The 27,077-nt window shown below is 39.4% G+C and overlaps 2 protein-coding genes across 2 annotated transcripts; one reads left to right on the top strand and one right to left on the bottom strand.

Annotated features, from left to right (window-relative positions):
• Positions 1-502: 502 nt before the first annotated feature.
• rhpn1 (rhophilin, Rho GTPase binding protein 1) lies at positions 503-19,279 on the top strand. The gene is made up of 16 exons (XM_006803633.3): positions 503-695; positions 885-984; positions 3,519-3,634; positions 8,166-8,294; positions 8,861-8,936; positions 9,302-9,379; positions 9,552-9,676; positions 10,145-10,311; positions 11,340-11,527; positions 11,610-11,766; positions 12,316-12,441; positions 12,588-12,782; positions 12,866-12,942; positions 13,036-13,182; positions 13,649-13,801; positions 14,279-19,279. Exons 1-16 carry the CDS (start codon positions 676-678, stop codon positions 14,489-14,491), a joined length of 2,067 nt encoding a protein of 688 aa, XP_006803696.2. The 5' UTR covers positions 503-675; the 3' UTR covers positions 14,492-19,279.
• A 1,035-nt stretch (positions 19,280-20,314) lies between these two features.
• Positions 20,315-24,972, bottom strand: atpaf1 (ATP synthase mitochondrial F1 complex assembly factor 1). Its single transcript, XM_035913303.2, has 9 exons — positions 24,755-24,972; positions 24,051-24,159; positions 23,772-23,834; positions 23,337-23,399; positions 23,192-23,242; positions 21,883-21,930; positions 21,470-21,565; positions 21,039-21,146; positions 20,315-20,895 (listed from the first exon to the last, which is right to left on the bottom strand). The coding sequence occupies exons 1-9, from the start codon at positions 24,967-24,969 to the stop codon at positions 20,713-20,715; spliced, it is 936 nt and encodes a 311-aa protein (XP_035769196.2). The 5' UTR covers positions 24,970-24,972; the 3' UTR covers positions 20,315-20,712.
• Positions 24,973-27,077: the final 2,105 nt, after the last annotated feature.

Genomic DNA, 27,077 nt, shown 5'->3' with positions numbered 1-27,077 from the left:
GAATAAAACCCAACTTATTACATCATATTCAATATTTTTTTATTTGTAACCTTGTTGTAACCTATGTTGTAACCTGTTTATTAGCGTTTCCTGTTGATGAACTTTACATACATTCCAAGTTAAATAGTTTTTAAAAAGGCAAAAAAACGCTGCCCTATGACAACAGCAGAAAAGAGCACGGAGACAATGAATAACAGAATAAGTGATCTAATGTGGAAATTTGTTTTCAGTCCTAGGTTGAGGCGGAGCTTCTGTAATCTTTCCGAGGCCCACACACAGAAGCCAAAGCCCTGCCGTTACCATAGCAACGACTCGCGGAGTATGGGAGATGCCGCGAGCGACTCGCAATTGGTCACCTCGGATCGTTGTTCCGTCCCAACCTCCCATATGATTTGTTTCATGTATTGTCCGTCTTAGAAGCTGCAACATGATTGGCTACCTTCTACATTCGCGGCCCGCCTCTGTGAGTAAGCGCTCCCAGCTGCACACAAGTCGGGAAGAGTCGTGCGGACGACGTTGTACATTAAAGCGAAAGCTTAGTTGTTTTCAGGAGTAAAAAAGTTAATCTGCGGTTGACTGTTTTTGGAGTAGTACTCTTACTTGGAAATTCACAAAGTGGTGGGAAAGTTGGGAGACATGTAGAGACTTTTTGGTCGCCGGTATTGTAGCTTGACGATGGAGGAGCCAGCGATAAGGCAAGTGATTAATGTTAGCCAAATTAACGCTTTTTGGGGAGGATATTTTGTTTTGTTTATGTTGGGATAAAATTTACGTTTTAAAATGGCGCGTTAAGCTAAGAGTCGTGTTCCAAGAGTGCGGTGGTGTGTGAGAAGTGTGTCTAAACGTGCCTGAGTGTAATAAAATGCTGACATGAATCTTTGCAGAGAGTTTGAGATGTCTCTGTCAGACGGTCCCTCTGACGACGACGACGAATTCCCGTCGACTTTACCCACAGATGGCAGCCACAGTGGGAGCATCCGCAAGGTCAGACAATCACACTCTTACATTCATTTCAAATAAAAAAAAATACTGGATAAGTAAAATTAGAATACAGTCCACGTGATGATGCTGTGTGGCTTCACTTGGGGATCTTATTGGACCTGTAATTAAACTAAAGAACATGAAACCTGAATGTCATCGATAATCATGTAAATTGGCAAATGTAAACTTTAACTTAGGGAACAAAGAAAGTTAGCTGCAGGGATAATACCCACATTATTGGGAAAAAGAGCACATGTTTTCGCTGACCACATTTTCTGAGTTTTGACATAGTGACCATCCCAATACATCAGAGAAGGGCTGAACTGATCTAGCTCTATATATACATATACCTTGGCTTCGTGTAGATGTTCACAGAGTGCTGATCGTATACCACTGTTAAATTATTAGTCTGTAATTTATTTATTATTATGAGACTGTGTGACATCAGGATCCTCTGACACATTGCTTTCCTGACATTGTTAAATAAAATGTAACAAATAAGTAAATCACAGAATATAAAAAAATAATAAAATAATTCCAAACTACTTGCCAAGTTGTCTGTGAAAAGCAAGAAGCAAAATGAGTGAGCATTTGCCTTCCAAAAAATTTGCAGTTTTTAAAAATGTGTTTCTTTCAGCAGTGAGGCAGAAGTTTCACCGTTGAAGGCAAATGTTCTTTGCCTCCTGTTGGCAGTTTTTTCACATTTTTCCAAGTTTCTCTAACGCTTGGAGAGTAAACAGCAAGTGTTTACAGACAGTCAGCATCTTCCGTGCACCAGTCTGTTAGTGACCAAAGCAATCAGTAGTAAGATTTTCAGTCTTTGTAACCTGCCCTGCCGTGGGAAATCAGTTCACATAGGCACTGGAGGGTTACTTGATGTGCGCATGTTAAACAAACTCCTTTACTGGGAGGTAAAAAGATATATGAAGAAAAAGAGAGAGACAAACATAACAACTATATACTGTTGAGATTCCTGGAAGAGGGATAGAGAAGATGATGAAAGGACCAGTAGGGCATAAGAAAAAGGGAGTATTTAGCTTGTTTACAGTACAGCTCCGCCATCTGTCATGTAACTGTACATTTGTTTACTTCAGAGTGTGAAAGTGTGCTGTACTGTATGACACATGTCTGGTTTTAGTGAGCACACAAATTACCAGCTGTGAGGCAGTTCTTAAAGTATTGTGAGCAAATTGCCTCTGTTGAAGCAAGATTTTAAAAAGCTGTTAAATCTTCAAACACATGTACAGATCCTGTTAAAGTTTTTTTATAATCTAGAATGTATGTCCTCTGCTTTGTTGTGGCACAGTATTATCATGTTAAGCAGTCACAATGACCTTCACATGTTGTCACATCCATCATCTCTATGCTATACTGGGTTTGTAGTGTGAAGTAATTCTTTCAGACTGCTCTCCACTGGCAGTAATAACATGCCATGGTGCCATGGTAAAACTGGGGTTAGTGTCATGTGAAAACAGGAAGGCTTAAAAAAAATAAAAAGTAATTTCTCACTGCGCCGCAGTCTGTTTGAGATTTATTTTTGATATATCAAATCTTATCCCCACTGTGGCTGTGTCTCTTACGGTTTCTTTTTTTTAGCGTGTTTTTGGACAGGATAATTTCCATCGGGGAAAACATTAGTTAGCTGGCTGTAAGTCTGCCAGCTGCTTCCAGTACTTCTTACTCAGATCATACAGCATGAAGTATTGTTGTCACATTTGCACAGCTGTTCTGTGTTTTCTTGGGCAGACTGCCAAAATATATTAACAGTCACCAAGTATATTTGGTAGTCTAGTGTAGCTGTCTTTTTTTAAGTTTTAGGTTTTTCAGCAGCTTCCATGATGGATTTACTGGTACTACATCAGTTTGCTCCGGTTTTGCAAATTCATTAACTCAACCAGCCCTGACCCTTCCACTTTGTGTTTCTCTAAGGCTCGATATCATTCAGCTTCCTCTCCAGACTCCAGTGTTTCTCATACAGGGACTTGATAACGATATTAGTGGAAGTTCACATGCCCTTACCATCGTGTTTCTTTACAGTCTGGTCTACTTGCCTGTTTCTTTTGTGGCTATCTTTGATATTAGTCAGCTGCTTGAGTTTCTCATCCTGTGGTCCACTGGATGGTTTTTAAACTGGTGTCTGGAAGTACCTGTGTTGTGCTTAGAGCAGCAGTCCCCAACTTTTTTGCGCCACGGACCGGTTTATGTCCGACAATATTTTCATTGACCGGCCTTTAAGGTGTCGCGGATAAATATAACAAAAATAAAACCAGTACTGGTATTGGATTGGATTTATGGATTTATTCATAACACACAATGGAAAGACCCAGGGAAACCGAGTTACTGATAAAAACAATAACCCCATAACCTTTACACCCTTATAACATACAGCATCATTTACGCTATTGCTTGGAAAAGGGTTTGCTTTCTTGCCGGTCAGTAGATTAATTAAGATAGTCTAATTCTGTAGGAAATGCAACTTTTGTAGTTGGTCAGTCAGTAATTATTTTATCTCCTCTATTTCTTTATTTCATCTGCAGGGCTGTGATCCTTTGGCTCAGACTCAGCGCAGTAAGCTGCAGCATCGACGGGCTCGCATCAACCAGCAGATCAACAAGGAGATGCGTATGAGAACTGGAGCGGAGAACCTGTTCAGGTGAGACATTGCAACGGATCAGAACATTGCATGCACAATTTTTATTTTATTTTTAATTACTTTTCTGTTGTAATGTTACACGAGGGCAGCACGGTGGTGCAGTGGTTAGCACTGCTGCCTCACAGCAAGAAGGAACTGAGTTTGAATCTATCGTGTGTGTGGAGTTTGCATGTTCTCTCCAGGAACTTTAGCTTACTCCCATAGGTAGCGTGGTTGCAACCCGATATCACAATAGAACGTGAAATAGACACAGCAGTCCACGGTGTCCATTTCACGTACATGCGCACAGAAGTTGCAGTAACGGCAGAGGAAGATATTTTATTTCAAGCCAACATGAAAATAATCATGGAAAAGCATTTAAACAGACATTATTAACATTAACAGTTATATGTATATACATATTAGCTGCCTAGCTTAATCAATTTTGATGATTAAGGACCCTGGAATGTACTTCATACATTTTTCTCACTACCGACTTCGTGGCTTTAAATAGATTATTTCCTCCTTCTAGTAATGCAACATCTGCATGCGTGTCTGTTTCACAGTTTGGAGAGGCAAAAATGGACACGAATTTTCTTGGAAATAAGTGATGCAGTGCTGTAGTGTTGAGCTGCTTTTCCAATCCCATGGGTAAAAAATTGTGAAGCTTTGTGTTTGTCAGCTGTATCACAGTTGCTTTAAATATAATGTATATTCACTCGTCACACAGCAACTTTTTCTGTTTGATTTTGTGAGAAATGCCATTCAGGTGCCATCTGTGTTGTCGTCTTTGTTGGTTGCCTCACATTTTTGGTTCAGTCGGTTGATGGGAAAAGGTCAGAGATCACTCCCATCCTAAAGAAACACACACACCAGCACCACCCAGTTTTACAGCTCTGTTTGTGTTCACTGTGTGTGAACATGGCTGTTTATGTGCTTGTGCTGGTTTATCTCCTCCCTGTTGTGCAAATTTTTGCTTTTTTTTGTATTAATGCTTTTTTCAAACAAAACAGTGAGTGAACACTGCATACTTTGGCAGCATGAGCACCACTGAAGCTAATCTCCCAACTCTCTGGACTGCTGGCCCTGTGTCTTGAAGCAGCCAGTTGTCGTTCACACAAACCAGAGAGTTTTACTGGTGAGGAAAGTGGACGAAGTTAAAAATGAAATGTTCACATAGCATCAAGGTCTTGTCTCTAAGGACATTGGCATCATCTTTGTCCAGTGTCTCTCCATTGCTCTCCTCTATAGTCTGTCTCCTCAACTCATTCTCAACATGTCCATATTTATTGCCCACTCAGAGGTAAATTAGTACAGAGCCTCAGAGTATATGCATGAAGTATGTGGATACATTTGCTCTAAACCTCTGCCGTGGCAGTTTTAGAATGTTTAAAGTATGAGCAGACCACTGTGCAAAAGTCTCTGGAAAAACATGGGACATGCTGATGCTCCAGGACTATTTGGGAGGAGGAGTAGGAGGAGCCACTTAATTAAAGCAAAGAGCTCCTTTCTGCTTCCTCAGTGGTGCCGCATTAAAATCTAATCTAATCAAAATAACCATGTTTTTAATTTAAGACAGACTCACTGTTGTCTCAGGACTTATTTTTGCAACAACTGATAAAGTTGAAAAAAATCGTTCTTCTTTCTTTGTTATTTACTCTGTACTTTCTATATTATTTTATTGTATTATTACGATGCTTCAAAATGCTCCCAAAAGTTTAGTTAGTGTAGAAAACCACAGCTGATATGAGATTAATAAATTACTCTTTTGATGACCTATCTGTCGTTTGAGTGGCCTGACTGCAGTGGCTGTTGCTGTTTTGTTTTCTAAATGTTTTAAATGATGAAACAGTCCTTAAAGTAATTACTGTGTAACAGGGTGTTAAGTTTTTTTTATTTGTCTTTTCAATGTTTCCCTAGCTCCACATTTGACCTGATTTAGGCTCTTATCCCGAAAGGTGATGACTCAGTTTACTGGATATAAAACAAGCACTCTCTCCCGTTCTATTGGGACGCTCGGTCACATAGACAAAGACCCCCACACAGCCCGTCAGCCTGTAATCAGCTAGCTTTGTGTCTGCCCCCGTCCTGTTCCCATGCAGAGATTCCCAGCGGTGCTCTGGCAAGCTCATCCCCCACTTATTTGTCTGGTGCTGTCAGACCTTTTTTTTCTGTCCTTCTTTTTCCAGTCAAGTGGAACACATAGACACATGAACACACACACACACAAAAACATGTAGCTTTCACTTGCACTTCACTTGTTGTGAAACTGTTGTGGAACTGTGTCATGGTATTAGTGCTGGTGTGTGGGGGTCGATGTTTGTGTGTGTTTGTGTGTAGGGGGTTTGGGATGCTAATTAAATACAGGGGAGGGGGTGTCACTAATCAGAGTTTGTGATTAGCTAATGAAGACGTCATGTTCTGTGCTGCATGTAGGAACTCAGCTGAGGGGCTGTAATGTTGTTTAAACATCCTCCCAGCGACCGGGGGTCCATGCTGACCCCAGAGGTATTTTATTTTTCTTATCTCACAGGTGCTTTTTTAAATTTATTTTATTTATTTATTTAGAAAGAGGGGCAATAGATATTAATGAACATTTAAACAAATGTAAATATGCCAGATTATAGCCTTGGGCTAATTTCCATCTGCAGACCCTCTGGCAGGTTGGTGTTAAACACAAGTTAGTAAAAACATACAGAAACACTATTTACAGGTCATGTGACAAGGACTATTGTTCAGTTTTTTAATGACTTTGTCGATCAGTTTGTTCTTAATGATATCAGAACATTGTTTTCTGTTTCTGCTTTGGTTAGTGCTTTTAAAAAATTAAAATGTGTTATGGCCACAGGAATAAAAAAACTTCTAACATTTAAACTTCTCTGATTCTTCATCTCATAAGCAAGAAATACTTTTGTTACCCTTCCGGAGCTGCAGCATGTTGTGTGTGTAAGTGGATGTGTGTGAAGGGGATATTTGGTAGCCTTTTTAATGCTGACTAATCAGATTGGCCCTGGCTTGATCCTACATATAGGTGTGTGTGTGTGTGAGACTGGGAGAGGCAGTGACAGATGAGGAGAGAGGTGAAGCTGAAGTGGTCTAACTGGAAAGCTTAACCTAATTTAAGAAGTCCTCAAAAGTGAGCTTCAGTTGTGTGTTTGAACTGAGATTGGTCATGTGTTAAAGGATAACATGGAAAAAACGCCACAAATTTTTTAAATTCAAAGTGATGTGAGTGTTCTGATAACAGGTATATGCAACTGAAGATGAAGTGCTATTTCAAGATAAACACTCAAACATATGTTTTTTTTAGCTCTTTACCGCTCAGCCATAAAAGGCTGATGGGGTGTTGTAGTCATCCCTCCAGGTTGGCAGATGGGCAGCTGGGCAGGCTGGACACCTAAGTTTGTGATAACTCAAGAAGGAAGTCACCTAGGATTTTCAAATGCCATAGGTGCATCTACCAAAAATCTCAGATAAGTTTGAGTCTTGGTGACCTCAACCTAAAGGTTAAAGGTGAGGGGTAGTTTTCTGAAAAGCTTGTGAATGTGATAACTCAACAACAAGGCGACGTAGGAGCTACAAATTGATATCATTGGTGTATCTCCTAGAAATATCTGAGGATTTTGAATCCTCAAAGTCAAGGTCAGAGGTTTAGTTTTCTGAATGTTTTTTGAATATGATAACTCCAGAATGCGACAGTGTATTCATATTCATACCACAGGTGCATCTACTGAAAATCTTGGATGAGTTTGAATCTCAGTGACCTCACTCTCAAAGTCAGAGTAAGTTTTCTGAAAGTCTTGTGAAATCGATAACTTGAAAACAAGGTGACGTGGATTTTGTAGAAACATCTCCAAAACTGACACCAGAATTCCTGCTAAAACAGGATACAGAATAGATGGGTTGGATAGATGGGCCAGAGGAAATGTAAGTAAATTTGATGTTGCAGGCCTTTATTTTTTCAGTTCATCTAAACTCAACCATTTCTTCCACATTTCTGTGAATTTGACACAGTGCCCATTTTGATGCATTTCTCTCCTTCATGGATAGAATGTCTTTATGACTGCAAAGTCCCAATAATTTTGTGCACTGTTTAGGACCAATAATGGAGGAATTCTCTACCACTTTTCTAAACAACAACATAGTAAACTAGAGATGCTTCAGATTTCCGGGAACATTGTGTACCCCATAGAAGTATGAGCTGGCATTAGTCATCGACCCTCTCATTGTTTTTGGGGGGTGAACCGGAGAAAGTGAATGAATAGTGGTTGACAGAGGGAGGAGAAGGTGGAGAGAGCTGCATAAATTAAAGAGAGGCTTTTTGTGCCTTCACCCCATCCTGAATTTATGTTCTCAGAAAAGTTTGCTGCATCCACTAATACTGAATGAAATTAGCAAGTCAGTTTTTAGCTGTGTTGTTCTAATTGTGATACTGGGCTTTACGACAAAGCAGATTAGGAATCAGCCCTAGTACTGTTTTTAGAAAGCCCACAAAGAAGTATTGAGAACTGAAAAAAAAAACACCTGGACGTCTTTGTGTTTTATTCTGCAGGGCGACAACCAACAACAAGGTGAAGGAGACGGTGGCTCTAGAGCTCAGCTTTGTCAACTCCAACCTGCAGCTACTCAAAGAGGAGCTGGAGGAACTTAACAGCAGCATGGATGTCTACCAGACAGACAGGTGCACAAATGCATGCGTATTTGTCCCATTAATTCCAGGCTGTGCTTATTAGACTAATGATCATTATAATTGGGGAAAACAAGCATCCATTACATTTTTGTAGTGACGCTGGCACTGGGTGTATAACCTCCTTGTACTTGGATATTTGTGATGACCAGTTTATGTGTTGGTCCTTAGAAATGTTTTAATAATAGGATGGGGTTTAAGTCAAAGTTGGGTTTCAGTCACATTTATTTAAAGAGGCTAAAGGAAAAAAGCATCCACATATGTGTCATTCTTTCTGTCACAACCATAAGATTTTTGCCTCCACGGCTCCGTATCGTGTGAGGGAAAAATCCCCTGATTAGAGTATAGTCAATAACCCTGTGGTGGCAGTGTGCACATTTGTTGTTATTGTAAATGGCAGTAGGTAACTGTGGGGGGTGACAGGCTTACTGCTTGGCTTTAGCTTTGCTGATTAGCAGGATGAAGCACTGAGAATAGTGCTCACTGGTTTTGAAAACAAGCAGATGGCAGCAGCAGTCATTGTCGAAACCTACACTACCTCTGTTAATTTCTTTTTGTAGTGAGGCTGTCAATGTTCCAATGATCCCACTTGGCTTAAAAGAAACCAAAGAGGTGGATGTCACTGTTGCTATCAAGGTGAAGTCAGCATCTATCTACCTCCTTCTCTTTATTTATCCAGTTTGTTGTTCTTTTCAAGAAAAACTTGTGTTTGAGTGAAGAATTATTTCAATAAATGTATCCTAATAAAAGTTACTGAATCAATGTTTTTAAGCTTATTTTACACGCAGTGTTCATGTTTTTATGCTAATTTACATTAGTTGGCCTGACTTCTTTTCATTACTTGTTCATTACTAAACATTTGACACAGATGGGTAGTTTGATGAAATATCATATTTTTGTGCTTATTTGCTTTCCCTTTTCCAGAAGAATAACCAAAATCATCTTCATGTGGACACGTGAAGATAATTTGTTTGTCACCGTGTCTCTGTCTGCCTTCACAGGACTTTATATGTGAGCACTATGGGGAGGACAGCTTTCTCTATGACAAGGAAATCAAAGAGCTTATGGAACTTAGACAGGTTAATAAATTCACCCATACAGTTTGATCCAGAGTAAACATTCTGCTCATCATGGGTAGAAAAACAAGTGGAATGAAAAGTATTGATTTATTTAAAGTTGATGTCTCTTTTAGGCTGTCTGTAGCTGACATTAAATGAATGTTAACATTTAGTTTGTTGTTGATTCAATCAGGCCATGCGTACACCCAGTCGAAACCAGGCCGGTCTGGAGCTGCTAATGGAGTACTACAATCAGCTGTACTACCTGGATCAACGCTTCTTCTCTGCTCAGAAGAATCTGGGTGTTCATTTCCACTGGTATTATATGATAGCATAATTTAAATACTGAAGGGTTATCATAATCATTAACATGCATTTTACAGTATGTGCAATATGCAGTAAAATAACAATGGGCAAAGGAACAGTTTTTTAATTGTGCACTTTAGCTGTGTTGTTACTACATCCTGGTGCCTTACTGCTGCTCTCTCTTTCAGGAGAAAATTGAAGCATTCAATAGTTGTTTTCCAGGGACAGATTTATGTAATGTGACCATAAAACCATTTTTCCAGAATTAAAATCTCATTTATGTTTCTAAGTGGTTGGCTACAAATTTTAGTTGAGCTTGAAGGTGGTAATTATGAAGCAGAGCATGGATGGCAGTGTCTCATTCCATGACTGTAAAAAAAACACTTAAGCTTAATAGTAGATGAAGACACTTTTGTTCCAGCAGCTTAAACTCTGGAGGGGCTTTGCTCATTGGTGGTTCCCTTTTCGTTTGTCATTCAGGTATGACTCTTTGACTGGCGTTCCATCGTGTCAGCGTGCGCTGGCCTTCGAGAAGGGAAGTGTGTTGTTCAACATCGGAGCCCTGTACACGCAGATCGGAGCACGACAGGACCGCTCTGCAACAGCTGGCATAGACCAAGCTATAGATGCTTTTCAGCGCGCTGCAGGTAGCACAATGGCAAAATCATACATCAAAATACTTGATTTCTCGTTTTGTGAGCCTTCAAATACGAGGGGCATGTTTTTTACACAAAACAGCACAAGGCAATATAGTCCTAGTGCTGGTCCCAAGTCCAGATAAATAGGGAGGGTTGCATCAGGAAGTACAGCTGATGTAAAATCTTGACCAGATCAAAGATGCAGATCAGAAAAAATGAATTTTTCATTCTGAATTTGTCGGGTCTGGGTTAACAATGACTGCATACTAACCCTTATGCCGAATGTGCAAACTGCATGATAAAGGAGACTGCAAGGCAGTGTTCTGTAGATTGTAGCTAGGCATGAGCAGAGAGGGATAAAGGTGGTGAGCCATACATGAAGCTAAGGGAAAGAGTTGTGGAAGTTAGGTTAAGAAGAGGTTTGATCAGCGAGCAGCAGTCTGGCTTCGTGGCAAGAACTACACATGCAATGTTTGCTTTGAGAGTATTGATGGAGGTGTATATCGGAGGTCAGAAACAGCTTCACTGTTGTCTTGTTGGATCTAGAGAACGCATGTGTTAGGGTACCAAGAATAGGAAATGTGGTATTGCATGAGTAAGTCAGAAGTGACAGAGAAGAATGCGACATGTAAAGACGAGGGATAGTGGATATATTGTGTAAAGGATGTTGAAGATGAAGCTTCCAGGCAGAAGGAAAAGAAGAAGACCTCAGAGGAGCAAAGGAGGACGTGCAGAGGGTTGCTGTGACAGAAGACAATGCTAGGGATAGGTCGAGATAGAGGCAGATGATCCACTGTGGCAATCCCTAAAAGGAGCAGCCAAAACAAGAAGATTGCCATTAATATAACAGATTTTGTTGTTGTTTATAATCAGCTATTGATGATTTTGAGGTACCCAATCCTGTAAATTTAAAGCTTTTGTTCAGTTGTTTTTATTATATACTTTTGATATAATAAACATTGATATCAGAATGTTTGAATTCACATGGCTAATTTGTAATGTATTTATTGGTAATTTATTTATTTTTTAATGTGTAGGTGCATTTAATTATCTTAAAGAGAATTTTTCCAACGCTCCAAGTCTGGACATGAGTAGTCCATCACTCTGCATGCTGGTGCGGCTCATGCTTGCCCAGGTACAGGAGTGTGTGTTTGAGCGCATCACCCTGACCACACAGGACACGCACTTTACCTCCCAGCTCCGGCTGGCACAGGAGGCTGCACGGGTGAGTAAATACATATGTGCTTTGTTTGTGTTATTACCCTTAATGCCCTTTGTTTAACTGTATGCATGTGTGTTTTCTGTAGGTGTCAGATGTTTACTTGTTAGTGCAGCAGACTATGACACAGCCTTTGATGAAGGACTACGTACCATTTTCATGGGTGTCCATGGTTCAGGTAAAATCTGAACACTTCCGCGCTCTCTCCCACTACTACGCTGCTGTTGCACTCTGCGACCACATGTGTAAGTACAAGATTTACTCACATGTTCATTAGGGAGAGTTCATACTTCTTGTTTTGTAGATAACCTTCTGCCTTGGCTATATTTAATTTTGAATTAAAGCAGTACACTTGTGTCTTTAAAAAGTCTTAAAATCAAGTTGAAGCTTGTTACATACGTAAGACACTTTTTGCTGCTAATTTATAAACAGACTGTAATGTAATATTTTTTTTATCAAAGACTGACATTCTTGGTGGTGTGAGAGTGGTGTCAGACTGATCCAGCAGGCAGTGTGAGACGTTATCTCGTCTGTGCTTGTCATCTTGTCAGCAGTCTGTTAATGCCTAATGAGGCAAATTCATCAACAAAGCTGTTTTCCTCTGTCACCTATGTAGTACACCTCTGTCCTGTGTATCACCTATGCAGCATCAAAAGCACTGTGTTTTGAAGAAGAAAACTGACATTTCTAGTGGTTTACCCAATAAACCTAACTTTATTGTATTCTTTTCCAGAGATAATACTCACTTAATTAGCATTTCTAAACAGATCTTAGCTGTATATATTTTTCCATAGTGTTGGCAGGAGGGGAAGAAGAGGAGGAGGAAGCTGAGAAGGCCTTTATTCAGTGCCATGCCAGTGTTCCTGCTGGGCCACAACTCAGCCAGGTTCTTCGAGATCCTGAAAAAAGACGAAAACTTGGTGAGTTTGTATTCATCACGTAGCTGCTATGAGCTGCGTTGTGCAAGCATCTTGAAAATGAACCAAAATGCTCATGTTATAACTTGAATAGTTATATTCCCATTCTTTGAAACCTTTTTTTAATAATAATTTCTGCTTACATGAAGGTAAGGCCCACCTGCGGCGTGCTGTAATCAGACATGAGGAGGCCATGCGTGTCCACAGTCTGTGCAAGATCCTGAGAAAGATGGATATCCTGCAGGATGTGCTCTCTGCCACACACAAACGTTCCCTGGACAAATACTCAGAGCTCGACCGAGAGGACGACTTCGATGAAATTGCAGAGGCCCCAGAGATACAGTGTGAGTGTCACATATAATGGTAAAATCAATGATTACATTTTCTGTTTGATTAAATCATAGTGACTAACTGGCTTCTTTACCAGCTCATACCCACCAGAAACCAGACATCATTCCACCCAACTTCTCCACAGTCAAGGTTACTGATATCTTCCAAAGACTGGTAAGTCCCATAGGGAAGAAATAATACACAGTTGGCAGATACCTACCCAGGTTAGGTAACCATTAAAAATTGTTTCCTGTTCTTTTGCTCTAGGGTCCACTGTCAGTGTTCTGTGCGAGGGCTCGCTGGGGCCCGATGCGTGTGATCTGCCTGAATAAGAGAGAAGGAGGACTGGGACTCACGCTCAGAGGAGACTCTCCTGTCCTGGTGGCTGGAGTGGTGCCTGGAGGCTGGGCAGAGGTGAGATAAACCCTGCACATCTAGAGAAGATTCTGTGAGAAGAAAAGATCTTCTCTTGTATTCTTGTAGTCTTATTTCTATTTTATTTTTATCCTCTCAAAAGGAATTGATTTGCAGTTTGATTCTAAGATTTAAATATTTTAAGACCTGCTTTCCTGTCTACTTATTGTATTATTATGGGGTCTACCTTACAATATAAAGTGCCTTGAGGTGACTGTTGTGATTTGGCGCTGTATAAATACAGTTGAATTGAACTTGATCAAGTAGTTAACTGCAAAAAAGAGCCATTCATTTGTTATTTAGAAAAGAGTTGTGAAGGACATGAAGGAGACAAAATGCAATACACTTCCTTCTTTTGTCTCCTTCTTCGTTGTGGGAATATATTGCGGGCCTGCTACTTGCATGAAAAAAATGAGGTCAAAACATGTAATTAAGATGAACTAATGATGTTACATGATGTGTTCAGGAGGCTGGACTGAGGGAAGGAGACTACATAGTAGCAGTAGATGGAAAGGACTGTAAGTGGGCCAAACATGGTGAGGTGGTCCACATGCTGAAGAGCTGCAGTGACAGAGGGGTGGAGATCAGTGTGGTCACATTACACTCACATGATACACAGGTAAATATGTGTATGAGCTATGTAGGGTATTCATAAGCATGTAGATTTCAGATAAACTTCCTTCGTAGAGATGTAGAGAACAATAAATTGTTGCAAAGCTTTTTGGTGCCATTTATTTTTTGTTGTTTTCCATGGATGTCTAGCCCTTTTCCAGCATGAGCAGCATGAAAAGGCCATGCTCAGTGACCTTTTTTCAGAATTTACCTTTCTGTCTCTCTGATGGATGCTTTTTACACCTCACCCGTAAAATGCTGAAACAAGGGAATATGAGTGTTTGTCATTTAATTACATTTGAGCCATCTTTATACTAACCTAGTATTAGCCTGATGGCTCAGGGCAATGCAATACTTTATTTTTAAACCCTTGAATCAAAACTGAAAGTCTCTTCTTTGATTCCTTAAATTGTGGAAATATCTGTGGGGTTTGGCTGCTGTTTCAGTGGTTGTGTACCTGTGTGTATGCTTTTTTGTTTGTTAGCAGGTGGAGAGGAGGGCAGTTATGCTGTCGCTGTGCAGCGACAAAGAAAACACTCGGCATCGTCTGCTGTCTGGGGCTAAAGGCCAGAGCTCCGCCTCTTTGCTGAACTGGAACAGGAAGAAAAAGAGGGAAGGCAGCACGATCACAAAAAGACTTGGAAGCGCTTTCAGTTTGTCGTTCGGAAGCATCCGAGACACTGAGGCCATGTACTAAGAGACGAATTCAGAGGAATCACTCAGGGAATAGCAGCGGAGCACACGGTACAAGTACAGCAGACACAAAGAAACAGCCTCTCCTGAGTTTAGGAGGTAGGTGATGATGCAAAGCTGGAACAAAAGAAAAGAAAAAACATGTATAGTCAAGGAACAAGTGCTGTGCCAGGTTCTTCTTCACACTCCAGCATATCTGACATCTTCGTCAGTTAATCATTGAAATATGATGTTTATTACTTTTACCCATTGTACAAAAGTGAATTTGAAGTATCACAGAATTGTGTCCTGGCATCTTTCTAACAGCGACTGCGCAGTAGGTGAGTCGATAGTGGAAATATGTCTGTAATTTCTCACCTGAAGTCACTACTATGAAGAATCTGTTTGCAAATGAGCAGCACAATATGGCACTGCCCACATCCAAGATACCATGGCTTCACTTTTTGGGACTGTCTACATTGTAGAGGCCTTGAACAGTGTCCCCAGTTCCTACACTGGGGTAACCTGACTTTGAATTTAAATTGTATGTTTAGGAAGAATGTGGTGGCAATGTATATAAAGTCAAAATGTGTGAGTAAATAGATGCAAATTTTCCACAGGGCCTAGCAAAGTTACATTTGTAGAATTTCAATGAGCTTTATGTCATATAAGTGCAGTAGCTACAAAAATAAAAGCACAAAAGTATAAAGGGAGCAAAATAACAGAACTGAGGCTTCTTCTTAATTAATTTCAAGGCTTTACAAACATACATGCTTGCTGTGTTGAAGCTGACAGCTGTACAGTACCCTTCTTTATGGACACACTTTAAGTGTTAAAAGTGACTCTGGTCTGTTTTGTTGATACCAACAAAGGATCACCCACACAGCCCATTTTGTTGTCTTGGTTTCCTCTGTGAGACAGGGTGCCACAGACTTTGATAATATACCTGTTTTCACACACAACCTGCAGGCATAAGATTTTTTAATAAATCAGTAGAAAGAATTGCACGTGAGAATGTAAAGTCTAACACTAGACATTAACTAAATCAGACATGTAATGTTTTTTACTCTGTTGGCGCTCCACTATGGAGATTATGTCACAGTGTGACATTTGTTCAGGTGGCTGTCCAGTAAATTCACATAGAGTGAGTGAGTGGATGTTATCAATCAGAATATTTCTAGCAGTATGAACAAATCTGAAGCAAACTGCTATGAAAAAAGGGAAACTGTGGGATGGTTCAAGCATGATTTTCCTCAATTGTTTGGAATTGTTTGAAAACAAATACATTTTACTGAACTTTACTGAACTTTCAGCAAACAACTATGATCAACATCCCCTTCTAGTTAATAAATGCAAGGTTAACAGTGTTAGCAGAGCCCATTGTTCAAGCACTGTACAATTCTGCCTGATACAGCTGGCAAAGTTATTTGGTAAGAATAAAGAAAAAAACAGCTTCTGTCAGAGTGTAGTGGTTTACACAAATTACTTTGTGGTTGCATCAGAAGAGATATCTGGTGTAAAAACCTGCCAATGTGGTGCTACCCACTGTGATGATCCCTTGTAAATACAGCTGAAAGTAGCTTCTCTAAATGTTAATATTTGTTGAAGAAGATAGAGCAGAATTAGCAAGGAAGTACAAAATTTCTTGTACTGTATTCTTGATGGGACCGAATAGACCAGCAGTCACCTGTGATTAACCACTGAAGGCCTCCAACGGTTAATCTGTTCACTTCTGACAGAAAGCACATTCAGCTTTTAATAGATTAGGATTAATTCAGACAGTCAGTTCAACCTGGATTTATTACTAAAAGTGTCATGTTGGAATTAATCCTTAGATCATTTTTTTATGTTTAGTTTTATCATTTCTAGGTGACTAAAACACTTGAACTTTGCTCTGTTTTCTAATGTAGTTTTAGTATTTTGAATGCACTGTGACAAATATTTTGTAAATGTAGTTTCAGGTTTTACAATAATGCCTATGATGTACTCACATTGAGAGGATGTGTGTTTGGATGTCAAATGTGACAAAGAGCAATCATGTAGGAAAAGCATGACATGAGGTGTGATTACACCAAAGTCCACTGTGTTTAACAATGTCCAGCCACTGTACTGTATGTTAGAAACAGCCAATGTTGCATCTGTAGTTGTAAGAGCTGTATTGAGAAAATGTTTCTTTCTTTAAATCAATGCTGTTTGAACGTTTTGTAAAATTTTGATACAACTTGAAGTAGCATTTTTTTCCAGCTTAAAATGAATGTTATTTGAGTTTGTCGTGTTCACTGTGACATGGCGGTCCATAGTCATGAGTGTGGAAAGCATGAGGGGACAAGAGCAAAAATTAGTGTTTATCTGGGTCTTGTTTCGTCTAAAAAATCTTAAATATAGTTTTAAAAGGTCTGACAACTTCTTTCACAATGATGATATTCACATTCCTTTGAAAATGACCAACTTTTGTGCCACTTTTGACAGTAAGAAGACTATTTGAGATGCGATACCATGATTCGTGCATCCACCAGAGTATGAAAGAAAACACTTAAGCATAGAAAAAATTGCTTGTATGAATAGACGTGAACGAGGTACGTTGTATAAAGCACTTTGATTGCTCATCTATAGTAGAAAAGCACTATATAACAACCAGTCCATTTAACATTTACTTTTCTCCACTTGTGTTAGCATAGAGATGCTAATTTCTTTCCTCTGTTCGCTAACATCAACTACTCCAGTTTCTGGAACTGAGATGACAGTTTCATTTTCTCCATCCTGTGTTTGAACATTCTTGATAACCCGTTTCTGACCCGAGGCTGCCAGATAATCTTTCCTTAATCCTGCTTTTGAAACATTTTTTAATTCCCTGTTGAGACACTGAGTTACCAAATATGCTTCTCTACATCCTATTTTTTCCATTACATTTCAGTTCACATTGTCAGCAGGTTTCCAGATACACTTTCCCTATTCTACTTGTTATATTTGTCTGCTTAATTTGTATTTGTTGAGGATTCTCCTGTGCTGTCTTTAGCCCCAATAAAATTTAGCAATTACATGTTATGAAATATAGCATGTACTGTCTTCTGAAAGGACAATATATATTACTACTGTATGGGATATACTCACACCCCTTATCAGTTCAGGTGCTGTAGGAAACTGGTTCAAATGAAAGAATGTTGCTACAATCCAGCACCTGATTTCAGCTCTTTGTTTTCACAGCTTAAGCAAGGCCAGTGTACATCTAGGCCACGACTTTCTTCCATCTTCCTTCACTTGAATGCTAAATCTTTGTCAGAAAGTATTACTCAGTGGTCTTATCATTGCATTTCCGTTCTCTGCAAGCATTGTTGCATGCAGTTATGTGGTCAAGTGTGTTTGATCAGTAGTGCTCTGACTACAAATGGAAACCAGATGGGATTTTCTGCAGTATGAGATCTTGTTCCTTTCCTTCAGATTACACATTTATATGCAGGAAATGCAGATTGCTCCTCAAGCAGTCTACCTATTGTTGATGAACCGCTGCTGCGCGGCTTTGGTTTACTTGCACCCAATGTTGATAAGTTAAACTTCTGATGCTTTCAAATCCATAACACCCTGTTTCTTAGGGATCAAGCCATTTCAGACAGAAACCACTGAGAAACGTGACCACACAGCTCTTACTGGATCATTTCCACAGTTGCCCAACAGCACAATTACGTTGACACCCTTTGCCAGCTTCAATGGCAGTTTTTAGGGCCAGCTGCGCTTTCAGCACAACACTTAGCACTGCACACATGCGAATCCAGCCAGTTTTGGCGGTTTTATGGCAGAATGCGGTTCTACACCAAACGACCCAAGTTCAGTCAGAAAAGTTTCTTCTAGCCAACATCAGCTGTTTTCAAATTTGTTCGGTAGTAATAGTGGCTCTTTTCCAGAGGCATAAATCATCAAGAGATCCATTTTCATTCACGTAGACAACCCAACCTTGTTTGACATAACCATCTTAGACAGAAGCAACTGCTGTCTTTGACTTAACATGACTAGATTTAGAAATTTGGTTCATTTCATCCCAAACCTGCTTTTCTGAATTTTCAGTCACTCCCTATTCATGTGAATTAAAATGTGTACCATCAAAGTGTCACTACTCATTACAAGCCTTCAACATTAGATTCATTTCTCTCACTGTCTACATTTAACTTCCGATCCCCGATCCTAAAGTGTCATTAGCATTTAGTCGGTATACAATCACAGCCACCCCGTGCAAATCCATTCTGCTTTCTTTGGGGATCTGCCAGGGCCAGAAGCCACTGCTGACTGTTGAAGAGGCGCTGGCCTAACCTATTGTTTCGTTTGGAGTTAGTAAAAATTGAGATTAAGTTAATAGAAATTCATTTTTTTCCTTGTCTGTACTTTTTTGTGTGATTATTAAGTAAGTCTTAAATTGGCTTCATAATTGTGTTTACAGCTCCCAGCTTAAATTTAAGGTGTTGCAACTTGCAGACGCACTGCATTATTTTGCAATGACATAGATTTATGTCTGTTGGCTATGTGTTTCTATCACTACAAAAACTTTGTTTATGGCATTAGAAAAATAGATTTGAACTCTTTGAAAATACTTTTTAAATCTTTTTATTGTGATTAGACCCAAATACTTTTTTTGTTATGTCCTCTCTGGCTTTCCGTGTGTGTGTGTGTGTGTGTGTGCATTTGAGTAAATGCTTGGCATTGACTGTTTTTAAGAGAAATGAATTTGTGTTTTTGCCTGAATATGTGACCATCCCTAATATTGCATTTGGGGATTTGCACAGTACTTTTTTCCTTAAATAAATACAATAAAAGTGAATAATGACCTGCTGCCATTCTTACTGTTGCATTTACTGTAACACATGCAGTAGCACACATCATAGAATCATGATGCATTGAGCCACAGCTTTTAATCTTTGAATTCAGCTGTTTTCAGTCTCATTACCACAGGTGTATGTATTTCAGATGAAATGTGAGGAAGTATATCCAGCTCATAGGGGGTCATGTGATTGCTGGTCTTTACCTTAAAATATAAAGCACCTTAAAGTTACTGTTGTGAATTGGAGCTGTATCGATTAAAATTAATCTGTACTTTCAAATGCATCGTTTCATACAACTCAACAAATATCAGCAAATACAAAGTGTTCCTATGCAGTGTAGCGCAGAGTCTGCTGAGTGTTCTCTTTAGTATCACTTATCAAACTCCACCTTTACACAGCTGTATTCTGGCTGGAGGGTTAGAAACCAGCCACAAAGGCTTATGTAATATCTGCTCTTATACTACAGGGTAAAGTTGGGTACATCCACAAAGCATACCAAACCTCAGAAGCAGCAGCACAGGTTACCGGCCCACAGCTTACATGTAAAGAAAGTAAATCTAGTAAAGCTAAAACAATTTTGTACATGACTCGTTTCTACTTTCAGTTATTTCTACATTCTGCATCAGAGCTTTTGGTTCCTCACTTGCAAAGTTCCACTTTAGGCCCAGAACACATGTTTATGTCATTTTATGCAGAGACTGCCCACCTCTGCGGCACTGTTTTTAAGGGTGTTATTATGGAAGTTTCTGATAAATCCATCAGTGTTATGTGTCAAAAGGAAGGACACACGTGAAATGTTTCCATCACTGTTAAAAAAATTAATAAAATCTGTCATATATATTTGGTTAATGTGAACTCTAACGTACACCGTTGATTTAACACCTGTTGGAACAGTAACAGTTGTATGGAATGATACCACACTGATCATTAATAAGTGGTCAGTCACAATCCAGGCTGTGAAAACTTTCACGTTTCCCTCAGTATTGTGTTTAAAGCACGTAAGTTTTTCTTCTGGTTAGAACGCTGACTATATAAACAGGTTACAGTTTTGAAGATGATTTATTACATTTATTGCATTTCATATGGGCTTAATTGGATTCCTATGGACAATGTTCTTCTGCTTACATCACAGTCTGATATGAAGAACAAGACAAAGTGAGAACTATTTATTATAGAAGTGCTCACTTCAACATTATTTTCCCATTGAGGCAAACTGACAACACACAAGATGTGCAGTAAATATTGAGAGAAGCTGTTTGTGCTTCTTTAAGTTCTTTTTTCTGTAATTCACAGCTGCTGCTGGAGACTGCACACACAGAGCAAGAAGAAGCTATATCCCACTGGAGCGTGCTGAGCAAAGAAGCTTGGTTATCTTTGCGACTGTACACGGAGACCAACAGTTCCTCAGCAGGCTGTCTGGTGGCAACTTCAGTCCATCTCAGGAACCCGTGGAAGGGTTTGCAGGCCCCAAACCGCTCTGCTCCAGCTCTGCTATGACTGACATGTGCTTGAATTCTGCAGGGTGATGGTTAAACATCTCCACCAATCGGTAAGTCTCCCGTCTCTGGGTGCCGTAGAAGAGCTGCACCTGGTTAGCCAAGCACTGAGCCTGCTGGACGGTCTGTGGAGATGAGGGACAGATGTTGCGGCCTTAAATACACATCAGGTGTGACACACTACATCCGCTGCATTGCTGTATTTGTGAATCTCTCAAGAACATAAAACCTCTCAAGTCTATTCATATAGGCTCGTATGTGGACTTACTATGAACTTGGGATCCATCTCTGCTGTCATGAGCACGATGCCTTTCTCCTCCTTCAGGTCTGGGTAGTGGTATAGGATCAGCTGACTGGGAGCATTCTCACCCAGCGTCTGCACACAGACACCATCAGGTAATTTACCGTGATAAACTCAAAGTGGAATTACGAGAGTTTGGGCAAAGTTGCTGTTACTGTAAATAGCCAAGCATGAAAAGATCAACTCATTTCCAAAAAACTTAATTGCTAAATTCAAAAATGTAACAAAAAAACCAAAAAAAAAAAAGACTCTTTCCATCTTTTATGGTTAAAAATACCAAAAGAAAGGTGCCAGAAGGAATGACTCTGTAAAGCCTAGTTTCACAAGCTCCGGAATCCAGAGAGTAATGACCTTTCCCTAGAAGCATGTCAAGGTGTTGTAAGTCTGAAGCACTTTACCTGGACGTTGATGAGGGAGGTGAAGTGGAGCTCGTGTCGGGACCACTGACCCACAAAGAACTCGTAACCCTCTTTCTGAGGCAAAGCGTAAAGGAACTGAGATGAAGGAGAAACACAGAAAAGTCACCGAGGTGACGACTTAGAAAAAGAGGGGAAAAAATTGGGCTGCCTGAAAACAGAATAACAGCATCATGAAAGTCTTGATGATCGGATGGTTAATGAATAATCACAGGTATGACAATTTAAAGTCTAGTACTTTGCAGCTATTCAGCCAAACGTTGTTGCTGCTTTTGAAATACCCATTAATCACTTTCTGCAGCTTTTTTTCTTATCTTCAGCATTTTTATTGCTGTTATTAAAGTGTTCAGAAATAACGTTGGCTTAGCTTCCAGAGCTTGCAGCATTGATCTTACCATTGGGCAGGACTTTGATCTGCTGAAAATCATCTCATAGATCTGTGTCTACAAATACAAGAGAAGAGAGAATATTACATCATTATGAACAGTGCTTATCACAATTTAATCTGCAAATGGTATCGTTGCAGTGTTAGAGTGTTATTATCAGTCAATACCAAACTGCACAGAAAAGCCCCAAAGAAAAAAAATTTGCAATTTAAATGTGTAGATGAGTCGAAAACAAACATTCTAGGAAAGCAAGCACTTTTTTCTGTGTTATTGCTGACACCCTGTCAAAGGAACTCTCTGCATCACTGCATAGCTTGTCCTTTTGCTTGTACATCATATGTGAGTTAGTATTACCTAAATAGCAATGAGATCACAGACTGTATATAAAATATCATCTTGCAGACAGCAGATCATCTTCCTCCATCTCACCAAACATCCTTCATTACATCCACGACTCTTCTCTCTTTTCTTCCTGCTCTGCACACGTCCAAACCATCTCAGCTTTGTCTCCAAACTTGATCTGTCCCTCTTATGCACTTGTTTCCAATCTTGTCCATCCTGGTCACTCCAAGTGAAAATATTACATTTTCATCTCTGCCTCCTGTCTTTAGTTTGACCATCACAGCAGGTCTCACTACCATCTTGTAAACCTTCCCTTGCTCATGTCCTTCTGTCACAAATCACCCCTGGCGCTCGTCTCCACCCAGTCCTGCACCACAACTCACATACTTCTCTATCACTGCTGACCACCTCATGCAGTACCATCGAGGTTTTCTTTGTTTAAAAAAAAATGTATTTGTATAAAATATCACATCATAAAAATTAAACCCGATGCTAAATTTACAAAACCCTGCATTCTCTTGCATGGACAGCAGGGGGTGATTCCTCCTACTTGGTTTGGTTGTGAGGAAGAACATGGCCCTCAGCTTTGTCACTCTGTGACCTAAGTAAACACTTTTTTGGTCAGTCTGTGGTCTCAGCTCTTATTTACAAGTTATGCTACATAAAGCACAAAGTTCATTTTGGAAATTGAGCTTATTATTAGAATCAGAAAGACAGATAAATTACGCTACGTTCATTGGCCAATTAGTTAATCACAACTGTTTAGCCAATGAGCATGTAGTGTCACTTGATTTCTGTCACATCCGGTGTTTAAAAGCACATATTTCCATCAAAGCTCATTGAACCATCAGATTTACTCTAAAGACTAATAGACAAAAACAAACAAACAAAAAGCCACCAAATATGAATATTATTTTCACATTTAAATCCAAGCAAAAAATAAAGGAGATAAAAACATAAAGAGTTTTAAGCTTACTGGGATGATGGCGCTGACTGTATCCTTGGTAGAATAATACTTCATCCAAAGCTGAGAGAAAAACAGGAAAGGTGAAAACCATTTCAAAAGGTTTCTGTACAGAGAGTCTGAGGCTGATGTGCACAGGCCAATCCCACACAATCACCTCTGCAATCTCCTCGCCTGTCTTGTCCTTGATCATCTCCAAGTTGAGGATGGAGCCCAAAGTCTAAAGAAAACACATCACAGTCTGATAGAGACAACAGCAGAAGGGGAAAGTGACTTGAGAACCTCACTGTAATCACTTAAATTGCTAACCAGCTACTGCAGTCACTCACAGCTTGCAAGGAAGATGCTAATGTGCCTGCAGACACTTGTGCGCTACATGCCAAGTGATGTAAAACAGTGGAAAGTGCAATGTAAACCAGAAACAGAGACAATTCACCTTCAAAATAAAAGCTGCGGCTTTTGAAATGCTTTGCTTGTAGCAGTTAGGCATAACTCTTAATTTGAAGGCAAACAGTCTCAGTATTCCATTTGTGTCCTATTCAAGATCCACTGCTGCCAACTGAGGCCTAAACCGCTTCTAGCTTTAGCTCACCTTATTCTTTGTAAAACCTCCTGATGTTGTGTCACCAGCTGCCATCTTGTCCCCTTTTTCCAGCTGCAAAGATTCCCACAGCAAAAAGGAAAGGAAGACATTGAAATTCACTAACTACAACCAGACCATCCTAATGCAAACCAGTTACACACATCTGAATAAAATTGTCTACGCAACAACACAATTGTTAACAAGTGGTAGTTGTTAGAAACAAAACAGTTCCTAACTAGTCCATTGTCTCATCATGTTGTTCAGTTGTGAGCCTCGCTGATACTCCACCTCCTGCTCCATAAATCTGACGAACTCTGCCTGCTTCGAGTGTCCCAGCACTTCCTTCTTGGCTTCATGCCTTTTCTCCAGTCGGGTCTTGTACTCCTGCGGTTTGGCACTACAGAGCATTCAGACAAAGTCAGTGTAAAAACAAATTAACTAACTCAAAGGAGCTTGCAAAGAAAAGCGTCTGGACTTCTTTAAGTTGCTTGAAGATGTTTCACCTCTCATCCGAGAAGCTTCTTCACTGAAGAAGCTTCTCGGATGAGAGGTGAAACATCTTCAAGAAGCTTCTCATCCGAGAATCTGCTTTTAACAACTAAATTTTAACTCATCTGCTTTTAACAAGTAAACTGTTAAAAGCAGAGATTCATTCACTATCTTCCACTGGGTACTATTCCAGCAACTCTCAAAGTAAACAAATGATAAAAGATTCACATTACATTTATGAAATTGATTTAATGGATATTTTTAATATTTATATATATTTCATATATACTACATGCTGGATTTCTCCTGCATTTTCACACGCCGACCCATTATAGTTTAACAATAAATATGCATATTAAAAACATATCAATAAATAATATTAGACAACTTCACTGTGGGTGAAATCTTTAAAGAGATATACCTCAGCGTTAATGTGAAACTGTAAACGACGGGAAACCTATCGTTTGTAACGGGGTTGTGGTGGTGTGTGGCTGGTGGCTGACCTGCGCAGTTTCTGGATCTTGTCCTGGTACTTGCTGTAGTACGGATTCTCCTCTAGCTCGGGCTCCTTCCGCACCGAGAAGGCTCGGAACTGGACCGGGACCAGCCCGGGGATCAGCGTCCTGATGCCAGTGGCCCTGACCGCTAACATCCCCCGGTACAAACATGACATTTGCACCATTGCGGCCGCCATCTTTCCATCGTTCCCGTCCCACATCTATAATACTCCGGCGGAGAGAACGGTTTACATATTGGTTCCGCTAAACAAAAAACAAAAAAAATCAAACAGTTATCGCAAATAAAGTATCGACTTGTTTCAACATGTTTGTACTTGGACTACCCATTTACACCATAATAACAAAGTCATGTTTTGTAGTAGCAAAATATGACTTTTTACAGAGAGAGAAGGAGAGATAGAAAATTGCAACTTCGTGTTTAGAAAATGTGTAAATAAAGTAAAACTAAGTAAAATTAAATGAAAAAAAATGATAGTTTACAACACGTAATCTTTTAAAATTCATCTTCAAATATACATAGGTATAACAATTAAGAAGATAAGATAAGATGAAGGCAATCCATGCGGGTTTGTGTACATTTTTACAATGCTTGTATCTCTAGGCTGATGATCTCAGAGATAAGTGGACGCCTTCAATTTCCATCCTTATGTTACAGCCGTTCCCTTAAAAGCTGGAGGATTATTCTCGTTATGTATCTCCAAATGTATCAAACAGCAGTGGTGAAAGATGAACTGCTTTAAGTCTGATGCCTGTTCTGACACACTGTAACCTGTAGAGGTCACTGTTTACTTTCAATACAAACTTCAGTGTTTTCACTATACATCAAAGCAGCCTTTGTTATATTAATGCCCTCACTTACTGAAGACTATCAGCTATATAATAAACTGCTCCAACTCCGAGGAGTCACTTACAGCTCTGACTTCCCTCACTGTCTGTAAATACAACACACACGCATTATTTATTTGTGTGTGTGTGTGTGTGTGTGTGTGTGTATTATGCTGGCTGTAAATTTAATGAGATGTGTGTTTCCATGGTGACTGTCTGAGTGCTCCTGTGTTTACTTTCCACAGCCAATCATTTTTCAATCACTAATCAATAAACAAAGCAGTTGGGAGCAGTTCACAGCAGATGATTATGGCATGTGTGGTTGTGAGGTTATGTGTTCATGTGTAGCAGATGCTGCATAACATATATAAAAGACAACATTATTAAGGAGGTTAGCTCATTTAAATAAGAGATGATGAATTCTGAAGATTTTTTTGTCTGCAGGACAGGTTTTTATTGATTGATCCAAGACAATGTTGCTGAACGTCTTTAGGGAAAACTGTATGTACACAGTTTATGCACACAGCACATGTGTTTAGCGCTGCTAGAAGTGGACTTGGTATGTGTTATTGGTGTGTTGTGATTTTACAGAAAGGCAAGAAGCAGAGGTAACGATCAACACCTCCTTTAAAAGAAGAAAAATGCACGTTTGCCACTGTTTAAATACCTTATTAAAACACAATATTTAATGACTTTGCGCTATCTCTCAATATTTTATGTATGCTATGTATCTTGCAACTTTCTGCACTCTGCATAGACTCCTTTGCCTGAAGAATTGTAAAATATTCTTATTTCTATAGTTGTTATTAAAATATTAACTATTATTATTTCATTAGTCAACGAAGAGTGTTGGTGGATTTAATTTTTTTCCTTTAGTAAAAGTAGCGTTGCAAGTCTATGTAAAGTCCTCAGCATGTATCCCAGTACATGTAACTTAAAGCATTAAAGGTAAAATTACTTATTCTGCAGAAAAATGTTTCTATTAGTCTTACACGGGTTAATATTACTGTTGCAAATGTGTAAGGATGGTCTTATTTTAAATGTTTTATATAATTAGTTTTATCTACAGTATGAATTCAATCTATAAAATGTTATTTTTTGGTATGGGTGACCTGTATTATGTATAAAAGTGGTGAATTAATGAATTCAGATAAACAATCCTACAAATTGATTATTAAAACATATCAATAACATTTTAAATCTACAGAATGACACATTAACTGTCAATATCTGCAGTGGGATTAAAAATATTAAAGAATACTGATGGTGGTGTATTTGCAAAACAACTGTGCTAAACGTAATAAAATTCCTCTACACTCTACATTTCGGGCAAGGTCATTACAGAAAACGTATTTATTTAGATGATTAATCACAGAATAAGTTTGCTTGGTTACTTTTTAGCTGCTAGGTCTGTTTTTACACACATGCAATGTGCAGTCTCTCAGTAACATGCAAACTGTAGCTGATCTCAGAACAGTGAAAG

Source organism: Neolamprologus brichardi, chromosome 17, assembly GCF_056152115.1.
Source record: "Neolamprologus brichardi isolate AB-2024 chromosome 17, ASM5615211v1, whole genome shotgun sequence".
In the NCBI taxonomy this organism is placed as follows: Eukaryota; Metazoa; Chordata; class Actinopteri; order Cichliformes; family Cichlidae; genus Neolamprologus; species Neolamprologus brichardi.
The sequence above is the reverse complement of the archived record's forward strand: the minus strand, read 5'-3'. Positions and strand labels throughout refer to the sequence as shown.